This window comes from Falco punctatus, assembly GCF_963210335.1.
Source record: "Falco punctatus genome assembly, chromosome: 8".
NCBI classification, from domain to species: domain Eukaryota; kingdom Metazoa; phylum Chordata; class Aves; order Falconiformes; family Falconidae; genus Falco; species Falco punctatus.
In genome coordinates this window covers 40,593,396-40,617,782 of record NC_137588.1, presented here as the reverse complement: position 1 = coordinate 40,617,782, position 24,387 = coordinate 40,593,396, and the positions used below count along the sequence as shown (strand labels likewise).

Below are 24,387 nucleotides of genomic sequence, written 5' to 3'. Positions count from 1 at the left end.
AGACATGGCTATTTAAGTAAAGCTTAATTTTCTGCTTTTGCGGATAGCAAGCATTAGCACCTCTAAACCAGGAAAGTAATAGACAACTTCAGCCATGAGACAGATGCACATCCTCTTTCTCTCCTCTCCTCTACAGAAAATGGTTTTACCATTCAAAAAAACCCCCAAATCATAATTCAGTGACTTACTTGGGTCGGAACGAGTACTGGAGGATACGCTAGCTTGTGATGTCTGTACATCCAAAATGAAAAGAGCACAATCACTGCAATTCCCATTATAGGCACCAATGAATAAAGCAAGGTATTGAACAGAGGTGGCTTAGGTGTAACAGGATTGGAAGTTGCTGAAGAAAATAAAAGAAGACACAGCTTTTAAGAAACAAAAATCATCCCAGCGTTTGAAATGTCTAGGCACCCTGATTTTCTAAAAATTCTTGCAATCAGCACAATGGGCTAAAAATAATTAAATAGCATACTGTAAAAATACAGGCACATATTTAAAAGGGCAGTACTTTGAAAAGCACAGAAATAACTTAGATCCCCGGATTCACACATCAGCACATCTAATTTTTTTGTGCTTCTAAGCTCTGTCTATCTACAGTGTGTAAGAGGTGTTTGCATTTTTAAAAGATGGCAATAACACAGTACCTAATGAATGAAAAAAAATACAGAGATTTAGTCTTTGGAATGTGTATAATAAGGTGTCATTAATAAGAAGAACAGGCCAGAAAAAAATCTGTCAATGTTTCTGTGCACGGTTGATTTGCTGAAAGTAAAGGTTGTCTAGCTTGAAGACACTCCCACACGACCTCAAGAAAGGCTCCAGAGAAACCCTGTTTCTGGGGCAGCTGGCACAGGCAGGGACAGCGACAGGCCCCTGGGGCAAAAAAGTTTCCTGAGTGAAGAATGTTGATTACTGCCTTAGCAGTATCACTGACAAAAATGACAAGAATATCTCTTGGGTCAAAAGCTATTTTAATCTCATAGAAAATGTTATTTAATTTCATAAACAACTTCCTCTGGCTATTTGGTAGAAGACTTTTGCTGTTTTCAGTTCGGTTATTAACATCAGTTTTCCAACAACAATTAGGCTCTTGACTGGAAGAAGATACGCAAGAACAATCAAATAATCTTTTAGTTATTGTTTTTTAAAACAATTATTTGTTAAGTCTGGCTATCTGACTTTCTTTGTAACCTGAGAGGAAATTCTTCCCCCCTTTTTAAAGGTCAGTGTGTCAAGAGAAATTCAAAGATCCAATTAGTTTAAGGAAATAGTGAGAGCATTGTTTCAAGAGGAGGAGTGTTCACGAGCTGGTACATGTATATAGGGATGATACGGCTTTTAGCCCAATAATTTATAGACACTTACAGAAGTTTAACTATACAATTAAAGTGAGATTTGACAGTAACCTCTGTATATTAAAACAGCCAATTATTGCAGATTATCCCTCCTTCTCACCCTTAGAAAAGAGCTGAAATATCTTTTATCAATTTAAAATTACTTCTAGTAGACCTTTCAAAACTGAAGAAATGAACTGGCAATTTTCTAGGCTCTTTATGTGAACGCACACAGCACTCTGTCATCTGGGAATTGGAAACCTTCCGGCAGGAAAAACTGACCACAACATTTTCAAAAGTCTTATGTCCTGAACGTGCACAGTATTAAATATTTTTGAATTCTGCTAAGCAACTCCTTGATAAATGCGTTAGGCTGACTTACGTTGCGTGACTTCCATTTCTGGAAAATAGAAAAAGCGTTCATTACACATGTTGCCTTCACAACAGCAGAAAAACACTTCAGGGCTGTCCTTCTTCTCGATGCAATCATTCCTATAAAAGATAATGATAAAAAAACTCATTAATCCCAAGTTGTTGGGGGTTTTTGTTGTCTATTTGGGGTTTTTTTTGTTCAAGAGAAAACACACATACTTAAAATTTAAAGTGACCTTCATTAAATCATTCAGGACAAAATACTACCCAAATAAGAATTAAATGTAAAGAAACAAATTAAAATTTTGTTATCTTGTACTGCAATGAAGCATAGTACAATCAAAACCGCACTTTTTTGCTGTTTTTAAGACAAAGTCAAAAGAAAACCACCAACAGGATACTGAAGAGCAGTTCATGATCTAGATTTAAACAGGACAAACAAATGATCAAACAGCTTGTGTTTAACCATAAACTCTCAGTACAGGGTTGCATGGGTTGGAGGTAAGTGGGAAGGAGAATTTCTAAATTATTTATTTTACTTTTGGAAAAAAAGATACAATTTCTACAATTTCCCCTGCTTACATTATGCTCTGGGACAGGGCTTATTTCACTCAATGAGTTAATCACAGGAAAGAAGTTCTATTAACAAATAAGCTGAAACTATTCCAGTCAGCAAAGAAAAACTGGCATCATGCAGGAGACAACTTGACAGCAGAAAGAGAAGAATTTGAAAATCCTGCAAAAATAATTTGTGATTCTAAATACAGCTAAAAACTGTCAAAAAAGTTTTAGGTTCACCTTCAAAAATTTGGGTTATTTTATATAACCAGCTATTAAAATTACACTGTACTGTAATTTCCACAAAACATTTACTCTTTGATGTTCTTATTTTGCTGCTGTGTGGAATTCATCATACTGTAACTCCTTGTTTAGTAAACCACTCTTCACTCCCAGAGATAAGATTTTGTTTAATGGGTATTTTAGAAAAATGTGGCAGCATGCATTCTTATGACAAGTTACAATTAATTGAAGTCTTAGAGCCAGAAGATTTTTTACTCCATTTTCAACTATTTCCTTACCATCCTTTCCTACATTTATTTCTTCTTCCAACTTCTTTTCTTTTTTTCTTTTCTCCCCACTCAAGGGAGATTTTAATATCAGGGTTTTTTATTCAAAGATATGTGTGGAACTAGTAGTATTACAATGCTACAGAACCTAATTCTCCTTCAACACTGAAAAATTTTACTTCTGTCCTAGAAGTTAAACGTTTAGTGGAAATGAGCTTGGTTTGGAAATTGTAAATGCCCCCACTACTGCAAACCTACAACTAAGAATGGATTAAAAAAACCCTAAACAAAAAGTATTTTCCCCCATCCTGAGTGACATGAAGTTAATAATTACTAGTAGCAACAAATAAGATTTCTTTGAAATTGTCCTTCGACTTCCAGCATAGCCGAATCTCAGTCATGCTGTGCAAGCAAGCTTGTAGATGCTTCACTACTTCTCTGAGGAAGAGATAAACCAGAACTACTGTTTAACTTAGCTTTAACCTTTCATTAAAGGAAAAAAAAAATCCTATTGTGTGGGGAAACTATTTGGTAGAAATGATTTCTTCTACTCACTCACCATTTAAGAAACATAAAAGGAAAATTTTAAAAATAATCTCTAAATACATTTTAAATGAAGATCTATTATGCATTTATTTTCTTAATTCTCTCCCTTTCAAAACAAGAACCGCTTTGGTCAAATAAAACTTAGTATAGTACTTCAAAGAACTATAATACCATTTCTTAAGAGAGTCATGACCTTTATTCAGCCAGTATCTAACAAACCCCAAGTCCTGCTGTTACTGCTCATGGGTACTTGCTACACCATCTGTTATAAAAAAAATGACTGGAATTTTAGAATACTTGATGTCTCTTAGAGCTGCCACTGAGGTGAGCTTTATAATAAATCAGCAAAATACTTACATGTTTAAGTAAGGAGCAGATGTGAAGTGCTGACTTTCCTACTCCAAAGACTTTGCAATAGTGTACTACAGAATTTTGCATTCTGGTTTCGATAACTATATTTACATTGTTTGACAATAACAAGTCATTAGAAAATGTATTATTAATGGCCTAAAAAGAATAAATTAAACACCTGGGTTTTGATATACAGTAAGTAAACAAAAGAACGTAAACCATGTTATTCTGCAAAAAAGACAAAGTACTTGGATGAAGTCCGGTCCCTAAACACAGGTAAATGAGAAAAAAAAGGCTATGATTATGTGTGCATCTAAAACCAAGATAACTATTCATAGACTACTGAATTATCATTTGGCTCAAGTACTGTTTGCAGATGTGAGGATGTATAAGTCACAGACAGGCAAAACAGTTTAAAATTACAAATAAATTTAAAATTTATAGGAAAACTCACCTGTCATAACAATTGATGTCATCTAGCCAGCAACCTTGCTTCACAATTTCAATTGATCCAGAAATATTCTTCCATGTAGCAAAACAGTGTCGTCTTTTATCTTTATCACCATAACAAGGCTCAATACCACTGCGATTTGTTTTATCTTTTTCCCAATTAGCATTGTAGTAGATACACTCTTGTGTTTCTGATCTGCCAAGTATGGCACCTTTCAGGAATGAAAAGTAAATCACAATTAAATGGCACTCTGAAGGATGAGGTATATGAACAAAACCAGGATGTACTAAAATATCATATGCCACTTGCATCAATATGCCCTCTCCCTTCCCTTTTTTTAATAAAGAAAGAAAACATTTAATTGTTCACAAGCATTCCAAGTAAGTGTTGAAACATAAAACAAAGATCTTCTGTTCAGTCAGACAGTGACTTGGATAACTTATCAAGATTTGAAGAAATAAAAAACAAGTTACGGCAATACTCCTCTCTGAATAGCAATAGCAGAGAAAATGTAAAATAATGAACAGTAAAGATTTAGTTATAATATTACCCAAACAAGATTTTTTAGCTAGTAGAGTTTACCAAAAGGCATTTTTGTCTCTTACCTTGTTACAGGTGCCAAAAAGCAGCTAGTGCATCTTAGAAACCTAAATCCAACTCATAAATTCAGTTTTAAACCATCAACATCTTTCCCCTTAGCTTTCATCCACAATGTAGCTTCCTTAACACAAAGCACTGCAGCAGAAGGCACACTGTGCTGAAACAGTATCTTTTGTGTCACCCTGATTTGCCAAGTGAGCAACTGGAATTGAGACCAATAGGTGTGAGGGCACGGGCCCCAATCTCCAAGGTCAGCGCTGGTTTTTTGCTGTGTTGTCCCACCCAGGCAATCAGCTGCAACATAAAAGACATTAGATCTTTGCCGTAACTCAATAACCAAGTGCTGCCGCTCTCGGAAGGCCCAGGGCCATGTCTCCCCTTCCCACAGCTTGTGCCCAACACACACAGTGGGACCAACCACAACGGCTAATGTGCATATTTCAGGCCAAAGCCAAGCGGTGTTTGGAAGCCAAAACACTGGTGCAGCCTCTATTAAACACACTGGTAAAGCAGGACGGACCACCAGACCAGCTAACCTATCCTGATATCATGCGATTTCTATTTTTCAGTCATCCCAGCAGTATTAAAAATAAAAGTTTCTGAACTCTAGAATTTAATTTTGTCTTCTAAATTACAAGTGTAATTGATTCATCAATGCCTCCTGACAACCTACAGCAAAACCCAGCAAAAATTAACAGGCTGAGGCACCTCAAAGTGGAGCTATCTTCACAGTTTTAAAGTGATAAGAAGCACCAATCTGGTCTCCGCAAAGGTAAAGGGTTGTTAGGATGCAAAACTGTTAACAAAATACTGGAAGGGAGTAGTAACTGGCTTTTATTTCTGTTGTTATCTTGTCAAATACTGTCAAAAGCGTGTCATTAATCTTCATGAAAGTTTCATTATTTAACATGTATTAAAACCACAGAAAACCAGAGAGGGAGATTGAAGAGCTACAGAGTCAGATGACTCACTTCAAAATTGAGGAAGGGTCAGGAGGATGACAAAGCACATTTACTTTGCCTGTGCACCCATCTAATATTTTCAAGAAAGAGAGCTACATTACACATCATGCTGAAGATAGATTTAAACAGAAAAGGTCTTCCACGGCAGTTTCATACATATTTATTTGTACAACTCATTACCTCTTTTATTCACATATATTCAAAATAATTTTGGTACACCAGCTATTGCCTTGTAGCCATACCCACACTTATTCTCCTACACGAGGGTGTAACAAGCAGAGTAGCTATAACCCTGACTTCTTTTGTGGGATGAAATATTTGTCATGCAGGCACTCTACCCAACAGTGGTAGGAGGTGGGGGTTGGGGTGACTGGTAGAGGCTTCCATCACTAACACCTCCTCCAACACACACCACTGACAGTAAGTTAAAGTTTCCTCAGCAAACAGACCCCACTGTACATGGACCAAAAAAGCTGCGCCTCTCAGGGTGATCAGAATTATTTCAAACTGAAAAAAGTCACTTCAGCCTTCTTTAAGTGCAGCACAGGACATCAGAGTCAAGCACAGCGCTGATCATACTGGCCATCCCACATTACCACCTTCAGAAACTTTTGACTTTGACGCATTCCCAAAATAGGCAGAGGATGCTGCTTACGCGTTTTGGGAAAGAGCCTGGATGTTCAATGGGAGAAATGCACTAGCCAGCTGGTAACACTGCGAGATGCAGCATGTTAACTATTATATTCTTTGTGCTGCGATGGCCTGACCTTTACAACTCCCAGCTATGGCAAGAAACAGATGAGGCAACAGATTGAACAATTTGGTTCTGTCAGTGCAATAAAGCAGAAGTCCTGGATTTCTCTCATACGTGCCATTCCTTTTCTTCTGCTGCCAAGCCTAGCTTTGAAGGACCACAGACAAGCTGAACTTGATAAAATTCAGAAACTACAGGAAAATTAACTTTGCACAAATATTGTTCTTACATGTCTTCTCTATGGTCAGGTTTTCTTATCCATTAAAGCTCTGAACCAGTTCAACCTATCCAACTGGCCAGCAATCACAGCGTTGGTTTAGTGACTTTGGATCTGACTAGAGCATCTAACCTTAATGCCTTCTTGAGGGGCTGAGGGGATATTTGCAATAGGTCTGGCCAGACTAAACTTGATGTATGGACATACCAGGACAACCTTAGATTAACCTTTCGAAGCAGAAAAACAGGAATATGGTAGAAGCAAAGGAAGAAGAGAAGAGGAACCACACAAAGGCAGCAGCCCTGAGCCTGCTGCACAAAGGAAGCATCTGCTTATAACCAGCTCTGCCACCCCCTCCACGGGAATCAGACTCTTGGAGGAGAAGGGCAGCTGGCATTTACAGGAAAAGCAAATTTATTTGGGTCCCAGTTCAGCCATAGCATGTCCTTAATGAAACCTCTATACCCACTCCGAGTGCTGACAAACTGTTTTCATATGAAATTGTCAGGTCCTCAGGAAATTTCCTAATGAATCTCAAAAGGCAAAATGCTGCTGTTGAAAGAAGCCACGAGCAAACCAGAAGCAGTATCCCATGGACAGAACTTAAAGTCTAAAAGCTTCCAAGAGGAAAACACATTGAAAAAAGCAAAGAACATTCAAGTATAAAATATTAGTTTTGGCATGCTAAGACAGATCACATTTTATATATGCCATTATCATGTTGCTGTTAGTGTGCTGCTGTATCACTATACGCTTGTGTTCACCCACAACAGCTGCAGTAAGAAAAGAAAAGTAACATTTGCTAGTGAACTTCTGAACTGCTGATAATACAGGATACCATGTAATTGTTAGCAGTACAGAAAGCAATTTTATTAAGAGTGCACATGTGCAGTCTGGAAAACCTCACCTTAGTAAGAATTTGAAGGACCGGCTGCTGCTTTTTCAAGAAGAAAGACTATGTCAATGCCTGAAAAAAATCTAGCCAGTCTGTTGTTGGGGTTTTTTTTTGCCTTTTCTCTCTTTTTTTAATTATTTATTTTTATGAAAAAAAAAAACCCAACCAAACAAACAGGCAATGAACTCTGCATAGCTAATAAGAAGGACTATACTAACATAGCCTTAATTTTGAAAGGGATTATTGGAAAGAAATACTGGATGAAATAGGAATTCTTTATTACAGACAACACTACGTTACACCCAGAGAGGAAAACAAAAGAGAGAAACTTCTGGGAGTTTATCATCCATGTTTATTTAGCACACCTGAAGCTGAGCAACACAACCATATTGGCCTGTAACGGTCAGGAATGGCTTCCTGACGTTTTCAATAAAGAAGCTGAAACATGATCATATCCCCCATTTCCTGAGAAGTCTTCAAATCTAACAAATCTTCCCCGCCCCCCCCCCCCAAAAAAAAATAAATAAATGCTTTTGGAACATACTCTGTTAGTGACACCATGCAGAGATACAAAGGCTTTCAGTCAAAGGAAAGATGAATCTGTGATTCCTTGCTGGTTTGTGAAATATAGCAAAATTTTTAAGCTGAAAGCGTGAAAAGTGGTGAAAAGGCTACAAAGATTAGTTTGATGGCACTGAGACCTAGAACATCAGCATGGAAAAAAAACCACCAAGTCTTCTGAAAGCCAGTCTATGTACGTAGATTGCTCTGATGGGCACTCCCAACATGTGCCTACCACATCCTTAACTAGAAGGGAACTACAAATAAAATTTCAAACTTATTTCTGCATGTCTTCCAGCACTAGAAGAACTACAGACTTCTCCAGTGAACGTTTCTGAGATGCAAACGGGAACAATGAAGTCTGGAAGGAGTGCTCACATCTGTATTTCACGTCTGCACAACCCACCCAGTCATTACGCTGCACTTGAACCTGATTAGATGCACTAATGACAGTATTGGTAAGGAATTATGCAATAATATTCATGTGATAGAATGGCACTTCTTTTTTGCTGTTCCCTAGAAAACTTAGTGTATTACAAGAATGAAAGGGTAAAGTTCAGTCTGGCTGCTACCTATACTTAAAGTAGAAAGGATACTCAAATTGTACCATGTCTGAGATTAATTTGAACTCATTCTGAGCACCGAGGTCCACAAACAGAAAAGGAATGGAGTAGTTTATTAGAATAAACTAGTTGAGCAGAATGGCCTTAAGCACCACAGGGACTGGACACCGTGAGTTACTCAGCAAATAGAATGGCCCATTCAGTGAAAGAATCTGAACTGTAATACACTGTTTTAGAGGAACAAAAAAAAACAGAAAATGTGGCATAAATAGAAATAGCGCCTTGGAAAAAACTCTAGTTACTGTACAGGTATCTTTTTCAAGTGCTTGTCCATATATATATTATTCTATTTGTTTCCACGGTGTTCACACACTTTCTAACCCACAAATATATTTAAGAACACACTACAAATATATACTAAAAAGATCCAGCTTTGATACTTCTGCAAGCAGGAAGCAGGCTTTTTATCATTCTGTGGTTTTTTTTCTGTAACACCCAGGGGAACATTTTTCAAAGGAAAAATAAAGAGGTTATTTTCAACCTAATAAATGAAACCGAGTGACAACAGAAAGGACCTATTCGATCCTCCTTAAACATACCAATATGTCCCAAACCACATTTTATTACTCTTTAAACAATTATTACTCCTATTATCATTGTTCTCAATGCTTGCAGGTCAAACAAGGACTGTACTTCATACAAACTGGGCCAAAAAAAATTCTTTAAATCCAAACACAACATCCATTACCTTAAGCAACGCAACAATCAGGAAGAAGATAAATAAAAAGAGTAAAGTAACAAATCACCTGAACTGTTGTCACACTGCCTTATATAGAAGACGTATATCTTTTCAGACTAGAGTTTCTCATTATCATTCTGCTTTTCAGCATGTTTCACCAAGCCTGCATTGTACTTAATCAAAAAGTCATGGGCAAAGAATGGAGAAATGCCACCAAAGTGCTGCACCTCTGTGCAGAAGTCTTCGAGACTTACTATCTTTCAAGAGGCTAAAAGGGTAATCTTGAAAATTTAAAGATTGACCTGACATTCTGAAAGGCTTGTTTCTTTTCCTAAAAGGGTATTTTAAAATAATAATAATAAAAATAAATAACTCACTTTGCAACTCAACATTAAACTTCAAATCTTTAGGATTACAGTATGATTGAAGCGGGGAGAGGGCAGAGTATGAGGAAACCTGTATTTGCTTAGGTATTTCATCATATGCTCCAAAAATAATGCAACTGTTCTGCAGTTTATGCTTTGCCAAAATGGAAAACTTGTATGGATGAGCCGGTCATGGAAGTATTAAATTCTGTAGCTAAGATGAAGACTTCTGAAAAAGAGCTTGCCAGAGGAAGGATCCAGGGCTGAAAAAACTGAAGAATTATCTACCTAATGGCACTTTAAGTCTTAAAAGCATAGGTTCCTAAATATAGTGGAAACTATGGAGGATGATGTCATCTATAAATAAGAAACATACCTGAGAAAAGAGGGGGAAAGAGAAGGGAGAGGAAGAGAAGAATACCACCACTCCACTTTCTATAGCATTAAAGACTCCTTGTTAACTCCTTGTTTGCTAGACGGCAACAAGATCCAAAGATTTTTCTAATAGAAAAAGTGTCTTCCGGATTTACAGTATGGAAAATAATATTTAAAGAGTCAGCTGCTATAACCATGTGATAATATTTTTTATATATATATATAGTTTTTATTAAAAAAATTACAGTGAGTGTGAATCCAGATTCTATTCCGTGTACCAAATATATCAAACCATTCATCTGCTTCTGAAGTTAGGCAACTCAAAAACTGTTAGGTATCACTCCTGGTTCCAAGAAACTTTCTGAAACAGCATCAGGTAATCCACGTATTTCAATTACATTTTGGAAACAAGCGATCAGAGAGCATGCATGGTATTCAACCACTCTTTTTCTCACAGATACAAAGGCTGGTGCTCTGGTGATGGAAGATGGAGTTGGACCATTCATTAATTTTTTCTGACATTAAACAGCCAGTGCACAATTAATTAGTCTTTCTGAGGTGACCTACAGAATTAATACACACTTGAAGAACTCTGTACGTGGCTTAAGTAGATGACTCTTTCTCTTCAGGGTGCAAGCAATGGGCCAAAATGATTTGACTTCTTAATCTCATGAACACCCATTTTTTACAGTTAAGTTCCACTTAATATTTAAAGGCATGGAAATACTGTAGCTCTAGTAAGAGAGATTTGGCAGACTTCGGTATCATGCAACTTACACATTTTTTTGAACAGAAACACCACTTCGGATTACAAAATACTATCCACACATGACCTACAACACAAAACTAGATACAATCAAATGAAAGAACTAGGATTTTGGTACCTGTAAAAGAGAGATGCCCTTAAAACACACTGAACACTCAAGCTAGAAGAAATTCTCTACCTGTGAATCCCTACCATGCAAAAGTGGCTACTTGACCCTTCTAAGTGCAAGCTTCAGTAATTAGCCACGCTGAAGAAACCTGTGCATCTATAAAACCGTTAATTCATTCTGATGACTTCTCCAGAGCAATCTTTAAGACAGACTATTAAACTTATTAATTTAAACGAAGATCTACACTATTCAGAGACCTGAGATTTTAGAAATGGTGGTGGCAGAACAAATGGAAAGCATCTCTAAAGGGTACGGTCACAATTCAAGGAAAAAGATGCAAGTAAACATGAGGAACCTCTAGGTTCAGTTGTTACTTTGAGATCCCATGGTACCACCCAAAGTAGCATCTCCATCTGAGTGATTAAAGAAGATGGGATTAAGGGAGCAATTGTGACATGTGGAGTATTCAGGAGAAGGCCACTGAAGGAGGTGTAACATGGCATCTAAATCTCGCTAAACTCTTGCTCAAGGGAAAAAGGCTGAAATTACTTTTGCAATGTGTTACTCTCCACAGTCCCTCCAAGCAGTTTTCCTATTGTTCGAAGAAATTAATAATGTCATTAATACGATTTTGTAGAGAACTTCCATTTTCTGCCTTGTACTTCTGAGTATCTTATTTAAGAGTGGTTTTAAGGAAGTGGGAAAACCCCCAGACCTCTGGTGTCCACATTTTCCAAAATCATTTTGGAGCAAAGCATGTGCCAGAAGATGGTGAAAAAGGGTCAGGTGACATCTATGTTCTTTAGAGAAATTAAGGTGTCAGTAACAGCACAACTGGTACCTATAGCATCAGTTGCCTACCTCTGAAAATAAAAAATGTCATCCTGTGGGAATCTCTAGAAATTTCAAGTTAAAGTAAGTGCTATTTTTCACACTTCTTGACTTCAAGGGAACACAGTAAAACACAGGCTGATGTTTTCAAGTTCAAACATGCCATTCCTGTCACTGTAAGGTGTGAGCAGCACAAAATAGAAAAACTTTCTCATCTACTGTCTAATGATTTTGTAGAGAGGGGGAAAAAGCTTGAAAGATTCTTTAAATTGTTTGTTTTTTTGAAGCACAGCCTTGGGACTACACTCGCCTCATACATGCTGGTAGCTTTTATAAATGTCACTGGTCAAATTGTCCCCTCCCCAACACAACAGAGAAGGTATTACAAGATGGCAAAAATCTACCACAACAAAAAGGGCTTAATACTCAACCAGGAAAGTTTAACTTCTGCAAGATTCAGAGGTTGAAAAAAATAGATCACGGCTGAACAGGCACTAATGCTAGAAATACACTCAGTTTCCAGTTCAGATTAGCCTCTTCTCCCCAGCACAAAACCCCAAACACAAACAAACAAAAAAATCACTCACTACAGAAAATGATCACAGTAGCTAACCTCAAAGGAAAAGGCATTTCGAGTCAATCAACATTTAAAAGGAAGCGAGGAAAAAAAGAGCTGTGGCACAGCTGAAGGGGACTTTACAGGTCCCTTCCCACCACTGCCCCCAAGAATACTGGCCCTCAATACTGTATGCAGGTTTGATTATATAAACAACCCCCAAATTTAAACTCAATTCAGTTTTTGAGATTGAAAACTTGAGAATTGGGGTGCTGCTGTACCCCAGCTATCTAAGGTGGCATCTTCTACAACTGTCTCTGGATGAAGCTCAGGTAAGCTCAAGAAGTAGCTAGGAATGATTTCCCACTACATACATGAGTAACACCATTTCCACAGTGATACTTAGTTATTAAACTAAAAACATAAGGCACTTCACCGGTAAGCATACTCCCAGACTAAAGCCTAAATAAACTACCTAAGGATATCAAAACTAGATTAGGAAGATATGAATCGTTTTGAAGGATGACTATCATGCTGGTGGTGGCAACTAGCAGAATTTCTATTTTGAGGCCTGACAGCGAGTTTCCCAGAAATGATCTCAGATACCTGTCATAGCTGTTCATCTGATTTGAGAGTCCCAAAGCAAGTGGAATTCTGCAGTGCTTCACTGCCAGCACATGCACTGCAGCATACCAGACAGGAGAAGTCTCAGTGCAGGCTGCTTGCATCTTAAGGGCCAGAATATCCATTCCAAGCCTCTACACAAACATTCATCTAATGTGTAGGGCAGCTCAGGAGGTAACATTTGGCTTTTCTTCACAACCCTCTCCAGGATAGATTTTCCAGAGATACAATAAGGGCCACAAAGAATTGTTAACTGAAAAAAAAAAAAAAAAAAAAAAAAAGTCTTACTGTCAAAGAAATGCTATCTTGACAGCTTACAGGTAGAAGTAAACTTCCCCCTCTCTACAGACTGCACTGAACAATCTGAATTCTCCATACAGCAAGAGGGAATCAGTCTACAGACAGTGGTTAAAAAAGCGTGGTCTTTTCACGGCTGTCATCCTGCCTCTACTGCCAGTGCCCAGCGGTTTTAGTCCTCACCTTGCTCTGAGCAATACCTCAATAACACCTGGCTGTGAACCTCTATGGTATTTCTGATCAAAGTGATCCTTTCTCAGGGTTGGTATTTGTAGAAGTTCTTCTCCCAGCTATGAAACTTTGTAAGAACTTGCCAACTGTGAATTAGGAAACATTTTTAAGAACTCCCTAGAATGAAAGTTTGAAACTCCTGCAACCTCATAGGGAAATTCTAAGATATTAATCACTTAATGAAAAAAGCACAAAAAAGCTCCACACGAATTTTACTTGTGTTTAAACTTCCTTATCTGATTAGACTTTAAGACAGGCAAGATCAATAAATAAAATTTTCTCCAGTTCTTTTTCTGTACGACTAATTTCATGCATCTTCCAGAATCCTGTTGAATACAATCAGCATCATCATTTCACCAGTATATATAATGAGAAATAAGGAGTCTCTTCCTCTTCCCTGTGAGGAGAAAACCTTCAGATTCCTCAAAAAATCTACACAGAAGAGTTAAGTAAGAATAATTACAAAAAATATTATACCTTTCACCTTCCATATCAGTTAAGTTAAATGCAAATTTTTTAACAGTTTGACTGGAAAGTAAACAGAACCACACACCAAGTCAAACAAAAACACAGTCATGACATCTATGAGGCAAGCATCCAACTCCGCATTTGATGTTTCCTCCATGCGATGCATCCTACCCCCACTTCTTTTTCTGTCTTTCAGGACCTTACATAACTATTTAAAAGACAACAGGACCAGTACAATTCTGTCTTAAGCTCCGATCTCAAACAAGTCCCTCTGTGGGTGTAGCGGCCCACTCTGTGCTATTGCAAGCAAAAACACTACACAGCTATCCTTCATATGCTGATCAAGCTTCCTATTTAAATTAAAGCTCTTTTGCCACCGCTATACTTCACTTTTTCTGTGGTTACAACCAAGATCCCAGCCTAAACATTCTTACAACCAGCTTCCACAGTGATATTTTTTGTGGGATGTTTTTTTTTGTTTGCTTGCTTGCTTGTTCAGTTTTTTGTGCATTTTTTTTTTTTAAAGCACCAGCTGTATTGTTTTGCTTAAAACTGGCCCAGAAAACTTATAAACTGCTAAGCTATTTGTCTGGCCTGGCTCAGCCAGCAGCTGACTGGCAGTAGCTAGCTGGCTGACTGATGGCTACACATACACTGACCAGCAGATCCAGACAAGCTACAGCTGCCCTTGTCCAGATGGCAGCTAAAACAGTATGAAAGACAGGTTCCAGATTTGTGTAAACAGGGAGAGGGATTACCTTGGACATGCAGGCAAACAGAATAACGTAGTGGGGAAAAAGGAGGAACCAATATTGAAAAAATTCAAGCCTTTCAAGGTTCACTCATTCAGCTGAGCTGGAAACCCTTCTTTACCCCTCCCTTATTTTAACTCTCCAACATATTTATGAAGAATCATCAAATTTAGCTTCAGTCTTGATTCCAGACAGTCAATGATATAGGGGCCTTTTTGTATTTTCATTGTCGTTCCCCTTTTTGTTTCACTACCTCAGCAAAACAGCAGGCCTTTCCAAGTTCATCTTTCTTATACAGGTTGGCCAGAACTACATTCAATACTTAAGACACTTCCAAAAACATGTCTGGAATCAATATTGGTTTTGTTCAGAAATACTCCTCCAGAAGCATTTTAGGTTTGGATACATCACTGCCAAATCACATTAGTAACATAATGCAAGACTGCAGTTTGAAATACATTTTTAAGTTGTAGTGCAATCAAAAAAGCAGACTCTGCTGTACAGCCTCACAAACAGCTGAACTGGCACAAATGAGTGGAAGTAATTCCTTCCTTCAGCCACTAAACTTAAATAAATGTCAGACTAGCATTACACATCTGAGTAAATACGTATCATCATAAAAATGCTAATATGTTTTTGACTGATGAACCCTTCTATCTAAAACAAACTGCATAAGCTTTAACTTTGCTGTACCTGTTTAATTCCATTTCCACTGCCCAGTTCTCTTTATATAAAATTCCAAACCCATTCCAGATTGAAAGAATTTTAAAATTTGTGTCTTTATGTTCTGAAATCAGTATTCACTATATTCAAAAAATCCAGAAAAACTGCCTCTCTACCTCTAGCTAAACTGGCTGTCATTTCAAATGGATTTTCCCTTTGTCCCCTCTCAAGCTGCCTTATTTTGTTCACTGTATCAGGCTGTAATCTGAAGATTATGTTAAAAATCCCATTCACGGAGCTTGAAACAACCCACATTTTTATAGACAAGAAAACTGTTGATAGGGAAAGCACATACTCCCCTTGCTCTCAAGCTCCCAAGTCAACTCTTTAAGTCTGAACCTCCAAAATTAACAGCATAGGCAGTTCCAGCTATGCAGCACCTCAGCTGCAGCTCAGCTCTCATCAACCACAATCCCCTTCCTGAGAGCTGACCTGGGCACTACTGACTGATGGGTGGAAGAGTCCAAAGATATTGTTGTTTGAAGTACTTCGTTCTGAACTTATTTCCTAGAGAAGATCATGGAAATCCACAGTCCAACTATTTATGGAGTCTTCATGAAGTAAACATTTTCACCATATGTAATGCTTAGAATTTAAATACTCTTATTATTTTTGACCCCCATCATCACCTTCCCATTCTCTAAAGATACTACATCAAAAGTGAGCTTTCCCTCAAGAAAGCAAGAACTGAAAGAATTTCACTAGAAATCATTATTATGCCAGGTTTTATGCAGAACAAATTTCTATGTAAGTAAACTGTCACAAGTTTCAAGTATTAAAATTCACAGCAAGATGAAAAAGCAATGAAACAACAAAGCAATTTCTTAACGTATCTCAGTACTATACTACTCTTCTGCTCTATTTTTTTAAATTGTCATTAACAGAATTCTTTTAAATTCCTTCATTAAAAGATTCTCATGAAGAAGATCTTGCTATCCACTGGTCACTTCTTTTAATATTATTACTAGTTGTATCCAGAAAAGTAAGTTCACCAACTAGAACAAATTCAAAACCAAAGTATTTCAAAGCTGGAAGGAGGTTATTAGAGTCATGATACTAAACCATAACTCATTTTGTATTTGTTGTCAGAGCTTTAAGAATAACTGCCTAAAAAAGGGAGCAATTTAGAAGTATGTTTGTAAAAACTCTTACCCGTGTTCTAGAGCATAACTCTGTAGTAGTGGCTTTAAGAATATGCTACGTATCTGACAACCTGCACATTTATTGTCATTAGAACAGTTAAATGCAGTGAGTGCTGCAACAGCTGCCTTAAATCAGCACTGATCTAACATGAGAATCAAATCAATGCAAAAGTAATCCAAGATAAAGGTTTTTATTTCCCTTACCTGCCTACAAGCACTTACAAATAGGTTTTCATGTTCACTGTTTAAGAAAAAAAAATAATTTAAAAAGCCTCTTCTAAGGCTGTTTGATGTTCGGTATGAAGTAAAGCCAACATATTTGAAACTGAGCTCAACAATATATGAGCTAACCCCAAACAAATACACTTTCTTGTGTACAAAAAGGTAACTATGCACATGCTTCTAAAGTTTGGCCTTGATAAAGTAGCAAAAGAAATATTAATCTCTACAGAAAGCCTTCTCAAAAGAAATTCCGAAGTGGATGAAAATTGCTGTTATTCTTGCACCAGAAAAAAAAATGCTTCTGAATTGCTGTATCTTAACCTATACACTGGAAAAGTTAGAGGAATATTATAGAATCACCCCTCTTTTTTTCCCCCTCAGAGCGAACACCACTTCAGTTTAGTAATCTGTAAATTATCTTCCTATTCCTTAAAATACACAAATAAAAATATCTGGAAGATTATACATATAATCCACCAACATAAAGTAATTTAGAAAAATCCAACTAAGGAAAAAACACAACAGCATTCTTATTTGTGGTTATGTATGAGTAACAGAAATTTGGTGTCCTTCTACAATGTCTCACTTAAAAGGAAAAAATACCTTTTAGAAAAACAAGAACTCCAAGTATGAAGATACTGAAGGCTTTAAACATCTAGACATTTAATACAGTATCAAATTAAATTCTCACTTAAGAACCATGCACATACGCGTAGTAAAACTGAAGTCAACAGGACCATGCTTCACTGTATGTTTGCTATGAAAAGTATTCAAAAAGACATTAAAAACTTACCACTATAGGATTTTCTGGTTTTAGCAAATCACATGTTTGATAGCATATGATCAAGCTGAATTTTGGTACTACATACCCTGATTGTATAGCCCACATCTGACATCATAGAATAATCCTAAACTATTTAAAGACATTTATAGCATGCAATTCACTGGGAAAAAAAAATGCCTTTGAGTGTTCAATTAAGCCAGTTTTGCATCATTTAATTTTGCAAGAAAGCCTTAAAAATCCATTTGTTACAAAATGTTGTAAAAATCTTTGGTGTTAACTTTTCAATATGCTAATTCAAAGTATTAAGATAATTTATCAGAATTTTATTAAGAAATTACTCTCAGGACGCCCAGATGTGTATGAAAGCCCTGCACAGCTTTTAACTACAGAAGTACCTACATTTGGAACAGCAACTCTGGTTCAGCCAGTACATTAATTATGTACTGGGTAATGCTTTTAAAACAGGAGGAATCCAGATTTGCTGTGTGAGACTTGTATTAAAATACCTTATTTTAATTAATTTTCCCCTGATCACTATGTTACTATTCAGGCAAGATTACAGATCTCCATAATGACAACCATGTTCTAACATAAAAATAATAAATGTTGCTAAAGAACTAAAATTAGACACTAAATAAAAAACACTCATCAAACAAAAAGAAATAAAAATCAGACATCATTGCCAAGACACAAAACTAAAAAAGTTTTAGGATGGTATAGTTAAGGATCAGAAAAAAATACTAAGTAATGGCAAAGTACAGAGCAACATACAACTCCTGTAATGTGTTTACAAGTGGTTTATGACAGCTAAGTATAGTTTAACTTATTGTCTAGTTACTTCTCCATCCGTTTTGTGTACTTAATGAGTATATGGAGCCATGTTCCCAAACTTAGATTTAAGTCACCACTGTGGTCTCGAAGCTACAAACATTTCATAAACAACTCTAACCAACACTTACACAAAGTGCTCAGTGGCGGCAACAACAAAAGTTGTAATAGAAAATAAATACCATTTATTTTAATATTTAATGGAACTACCCAAAATGTTTTACTGTCTGACCATCAAGTAGTTTATTAGCATTTATAAGGATTACCTTCACTTAAAACTTCCCCCCAAAATATATCAAGTTCTCAAATCTGTCCTATACAATCTCTAATTGATAAACACGCAAATAAACAGAAAATCCGATTATCTTAAAAAAAACCCCTTTAAAATCCTTAAAAATAATTCTAGTTGTACTTGGTGTGCACAAGTGAGGAACTGATGACCTCCCAGAGCAGTGAAAGATTTAACACCAAAACAAAAATTTGACACAGATGCTTTCAGATCTTTCGCTGTGCCATACAGTGGGCACACACCAGTCCCTAATAAATTTTATTGTATTCAGGTACTCTATGTGTCTTTACAGTTTGAAGCAGTTTGGTTCAGTCACCCTGAGCTGCAAGGGTGGTGGTCAGGAAGAAAAATCTTGTGTTGGCAGAATAAAACAGGCATTAACAGATCACTAATAACAGATCTGAAAAAAATACAGATAGATGACTACAGCAAGAAGATCAAAGAAGCCACCACCTATCTTTAGATGTATATCAAACAGAAGGGAGCAAAAAAATCCACTTAATGTTAACTTTATCAACTCAACTAACATTCTGAATAACATTTGCTGTATCTGAAATAAGCCAAATCATAGTTTTAAAGCTTTCAAGATACAAGCCACCGATTTTTGCTATTTGCTGAATATATACAAATATGTACTTTTTACAGTATTCAAAGAAGATACTTAGCATCTTTCTGTATAAACATATACAAAAAGCCAGTTAAGATACTTCTGGCATTCAAGAAAGGAAGATGATAAATGCAATACAACCAGTTTTAATCAAGATCAAAGCTGTAGGAGAATGCAGACAGACAGTCTAGACTGCTTTACTTCTGAAAGACTAAGCATATAAAGCAACATCTGCAAAGTACACTAATCACATTTAGTCTACAATCTTATCACCTCCTAAGCAAGCAGAAACAACTTTTACTTAAAAATCATATGCTTATGTCTGACAAAGCATTTTAAATTATCTTTAAATTAGATATTTATCATTGATTGCAAACCTACTATATTGAGTTTGAAAAAAGCTAATGTCATTTGCTTAGTTCCCTGGATAAAGGATTTGGGGATGTACAGGACAGAAGAAAGTATTGGTAAGGAAACCTACTAAACAGCAACAGAATTATTTTTGCACTGCTGGTATAAAATGGCAATTCTGAATATTGAATGAAGTTCTGATTTGCTCTTCTGCATTTACAACTATAACTCAGCAGGCAGCAATAAAGATTTTCTGTACAGTTTTCTTAAACTAGCTTAAAGAAACAACTTCAGAATATAAGTAATCAACTTCCTTTTAATTTTCTTTCTATAAAAAACATACCTTGCTCTTAATCTTTTAATTTATAAATTGGAGGGGTGGTGCACATAGACATATAAAATATTTACATGTTTTAATACATATACTTTAATATAAAAATAATCTATTCCTTGTGTGCCTTTGTTTATTCTGCTTAAGTTCTGGTTAATTCTTGCTTAAGATTTTGTACACTCACTAGCAATGATTTAATGTTTTTCTATTAAAAGTGTCTTGCATTAAAGTTTCCTCTTCTGCCAAAGTTTTCATATGATCTACTATTCAACAAGAGCCTGGGAGAGACATACCCACAGAAAAAAAATCCATCATCTTACAAACCTGAGGCAACAGCTCTGAAAATTCACAACATTTTAAACCACTAGGAGCAAGGAACTACAGCTGGTAACTTTGGCATCAAGCTTACAACTTTTTTAAAAACCCCACATCCCACAGGAAATCTGATAAATGCAACAGCAAATTCAAAATTTCAGTGTTAAATTTCTTTGTTAAAAATGGACACTGTATGTAATCTCACCATCAGGATTCACTGAAAATACTGATTTTCAATATTTACACTTTCTAACACCTGTCATTGTAGATAACTGCCAGTCATCATGCTGTTTCTTAAACTAAATTGAGATTTCTTAGCCCCTCAATAACACAAGATTTGTTGACAAAAAGATTATTCTTTAAGGTCATTTATCTGAATCTTTCACCATTTGCCAACTTCAACTATCTCACCAAGTGCCATAATATTATTACCTCGCACCCAAGCCATCAACACTTTATTGAAGTGAATATGGCAAGCACCCGTGTTTTATTCTTCTTGCACATGCAGCACTAGCATCCTAAAGCTCTGCAGTATTGCTATAGTTGATCTGCCTATGATCTATTTAAAGAATTACCTATCTTTAGTCCTACTGACAACATATTTTTTTTAATTCTAACTTTAACCTCCTAAAGAACGCAGTTACATGAAAGGATATTCTGAACATCTTTTGAGACTCCTACACCTGTGGAAAACAGAGTGCTCTAAGAAATATCCCACTATACTATGATTTAAGTTCCTTGCTTCCTCAGGAAGAGAGGACGAGAATTAACAGATGAGCTCTGCAAAGCTGCTGGGGCAGGAGGCTTGTGGCAAAGCACACCAAACAAAACAGATTAGACTGGCACATGCAATGAGCGCACAATAATATAAACCACAGCATTATTTTCTTATTTTACTGAGTCACCTTGTAGTGCCACACCAAGGCAATCTATTTTCTGGCCAATTGTTCAATTTGCTTATCTGATTTATTCCATCACAATATTGTAAGTTTTTTTAAAAAAAAGTATTTAGATAAGACAGGAAATTTTAAAGTGCTGAAAGATCATACAGAGGCTTTCTCAGAGCTTGGCTATTTATCTTCAAAAACATGGAACTGGTTTTTGCTGCAAAAGTTTTTACTGTGTTTAATTTTATAGAGTAACTAAAACTAGACAGGCTACTTTTGGTTTGTACCTAGCAAACGAAATTCAGTTGCTATTGTACTGCAGCTGTACAAGCGTCAATTTTTAATATCTGGGGTTTTTTTGGGTGTGTGTGTGTGGGTTTTTTGTTTGTTTGTTTTTTGTTGGGGGGGGGGGGGGGGGGGTGTGTTCATGTCAGAATGAATACCTGGCTATGCCATTAATACATAACCCCAGAAATCTCAAGAACATTTTACCTTTGGGTGTTTCTGAAAAGAATGAAAAACTCACTCTTTTAGAGTGCAACTGCACTGTGATGTATTAATGTAAAGTATTTATCAACTCAAGCATATTTTAAAGTAATCCTACCCAACTGCCCATCACTGCTACAGACCAGCCAGCCTACATAGCTTAGAGGTACCTGCTCCCTTGGCCATATCACGCTCAAGGCTGTCATTCTGGCTTCCTCCCCCAGACCTGTGTGACCTCTCCGCTATGGGAACTGCTGCTCCCTTCAGAAGACAAGCTTTGCTGTTTGGAAACTCCAATAGACTACAGACATCTAACATGGAATACCTGCCTCTTCCATCTAAGGAGCCTAGCATGAAAGAACTGCAGTTCACCACATACCTCATGGATGCACATTTGGTATTCCAAATTCACCTAGCAAAGCCAGTCTCACTCACTGTTCTGCTTGTTCTGTGGAATAACCATTAACCACATAGCCTAGAAGAAATAACACTGTGCCTACATAAAGACAACTCAGGTTTTGACAGTTCTTACCAAGCTGCAAGTGGAAAAAAGAAATCCAGAATTCTGTGGATGAATCAAGGATGTATGTGACAGAAAAAAAACAAAAACAAAAGCTTCCAGGTGAAAGTACTGCACTTGCTAATAGAAGTTAATTTCTCTTCTAAATTTAGATAACAATTAAGAAAACGGTATCTATTGACCTGAAATCCTGAAGGCACTTCAAGGTATGATTTTGACCTTATTCTTCTTATTCAAGAACACAGTGAAAGCCAGAACATGAATGTTGTTATACACCAAAAAGCTTCTCCACACCTTAACAAAATAACAGTCTTAAACTCGATAATTAAAACTCCAGGTTCCATGTTAATGAAAAACTCAAGCAGGGCTCCCTAAACATGTTTTCCATACATACTCCCCTGCCCAGAGGCAATGGTATCAATCTCTCTGCCTATCAAAGGTAAGAGGACAAAGACAGTGGTAGGTATACTCTACTGGTTTATCTCTGAAAGCACCTGCCAGACAAGTCATCTGCTGTCTTCAACAACACTCCTAAGAAATTATCAGAATATCAGATGCTTTCAGTAGGAGAGGAGAAAGACATTTTTTCAGTTACGCTGCAGAAAAGATTAGAAAACGGTGAAGCGACAATTCTGCCTATTAATGTCATTCTCTAATAAGCACAAATTCACCGGAACTTCCAAATCTATACCTTAAGTGATGGCAGAAGTTACATGGTTGCTTACAATAATGCCAGTTTCTCACAGGATTCCTTAGAAATAGCATTCTACTCACTGTACATAGAGGCAGCTAAGGTAAGAGGCAAAGAAATAGCTCTTGGACTGCACCATGGGCTAACACCAAGTAATTTTCCTGAGTTTCTGGTTTCACAGCATTTTGGAAAATAAGACTAGCCTAGACTACTCTGTGTCAACCAAGGTTTTGAGAAAGCTGGCAACAGAACTCCTTGAATATCCACCTCAATAGCTGCATGCAGTACAGAGGATGAAGTAGCTTTTCAAACCATCAATGATCTAGGTGAGCTAACAGGAAATCCAGGATTTTTAACCAACAGCTATAAATGCCTGATTCTTAGAACCAGGAAAAGAAATCTATACTTGAGTACAAGTCACAGGCTGTACTATTAGACATAAACTAGTTTTGATCTATTTTGCTCAAGCAACATTGATGATAGAGCAGAAGTAGATGATTCAACACATCAAAGCAACTTAAAAAGAACCCAGGATACTTACTTTGGACTAGCCCATATCATTTGCAATGCCTTCATTGCCACTATGACTAAAGTCACCCAGAATAAGCCAGTTTAAAGCAAGCAAGCAGTATATTATATTGAATATGCTGACAATATATGCTTCAAACATGCAGACTGCGAAGAGAATTCAGACATTAACCCTGCCTAGGATCAATAAGACAAACTCACACAGAAGATTAACTACCCAGCACTTCCTATAAATGTACCACCACAGACTTGACTGTTCAGCACCTGCCTTACCTGCACTCTGATTCACTTCAGGCCCTAAAGAACACTCTTCCAGGACTATGCAAAAGAAGTAACTACAGAATCATAACTACAACACGAGCTACAATTTAACTTTTTGAAACGGTATGGTAAATGAAATCATAGTGAACTTTGCACAAGATTATAACTGCTGATTCAACTCCCTCCCTCCTGCCACACAATTGCTGGGTCCAGCAGAAGGCAGGCTGTGGAAACTTGTCTTAGGGAGGGGAAGGACCACTCCCTTTCCAGCGGGAGTCAGTAGTTACACAAGACCAGGTGTGAAGTGAAAGGGAACCCTAAGTGCAAGAATACTTCTTTATCATTGCCTTCTCAAAGACATATATGTACCAAAATTCCTAAGTGCAAACAGTGAGGCTAGAACTTTTACCCTGTTTGGAAAAGATCTGAAAACTAATGCATTCAAACAGTAGTTACCTTTCATGAATTGTGGTAAAGCATTTTGGTATTAAGGTGCCAGCTTACTACAAGAACAACACAGGAAAAAAACCAGCAGGTTTGCCTAATTTCCATCAGAAATATAATTTTGAGGAGAATGCTTCAAAAGCATCAGACAACAGTAACTGTAGGCTTAACTAAAGGCTTTTGGCAGGA

At 36.9% G+C, this 24,387-nt stretch overlaps 1 protein-coding gene across 3 annotated transcripts in view; it reads right to left on the bottom strand.

The window, feature by feature from the left end:
• Positions 1-24,387, bottom strand: part of ACVR2A (activin A receptor type 2A) — a 75,190-nt gene that overhangs the window by 28,392 nt on the left and 22,411 nt on the right. For all 3 annotated transcript variants that reach the window (XM_080400077.1, XM_080400078.1, XM_080400079.1), the window contains 3 exons: positions 4,128-4,335; positions 1,720-1,829; positions 189-343 (listed from right to left, as the gene is read on the bottom strand). In XM_080400077.1, the coding sequence (XP_080256203.1) occupies positions 189-343; positions 1,720-1,829; positions 4,128-4,335 (473 nt within the window). The remainder of the gene's footprint in view (positions 1-188; positions 344-1,719; positions 1,830-4,127; positions 4,336-24,387) is intronic.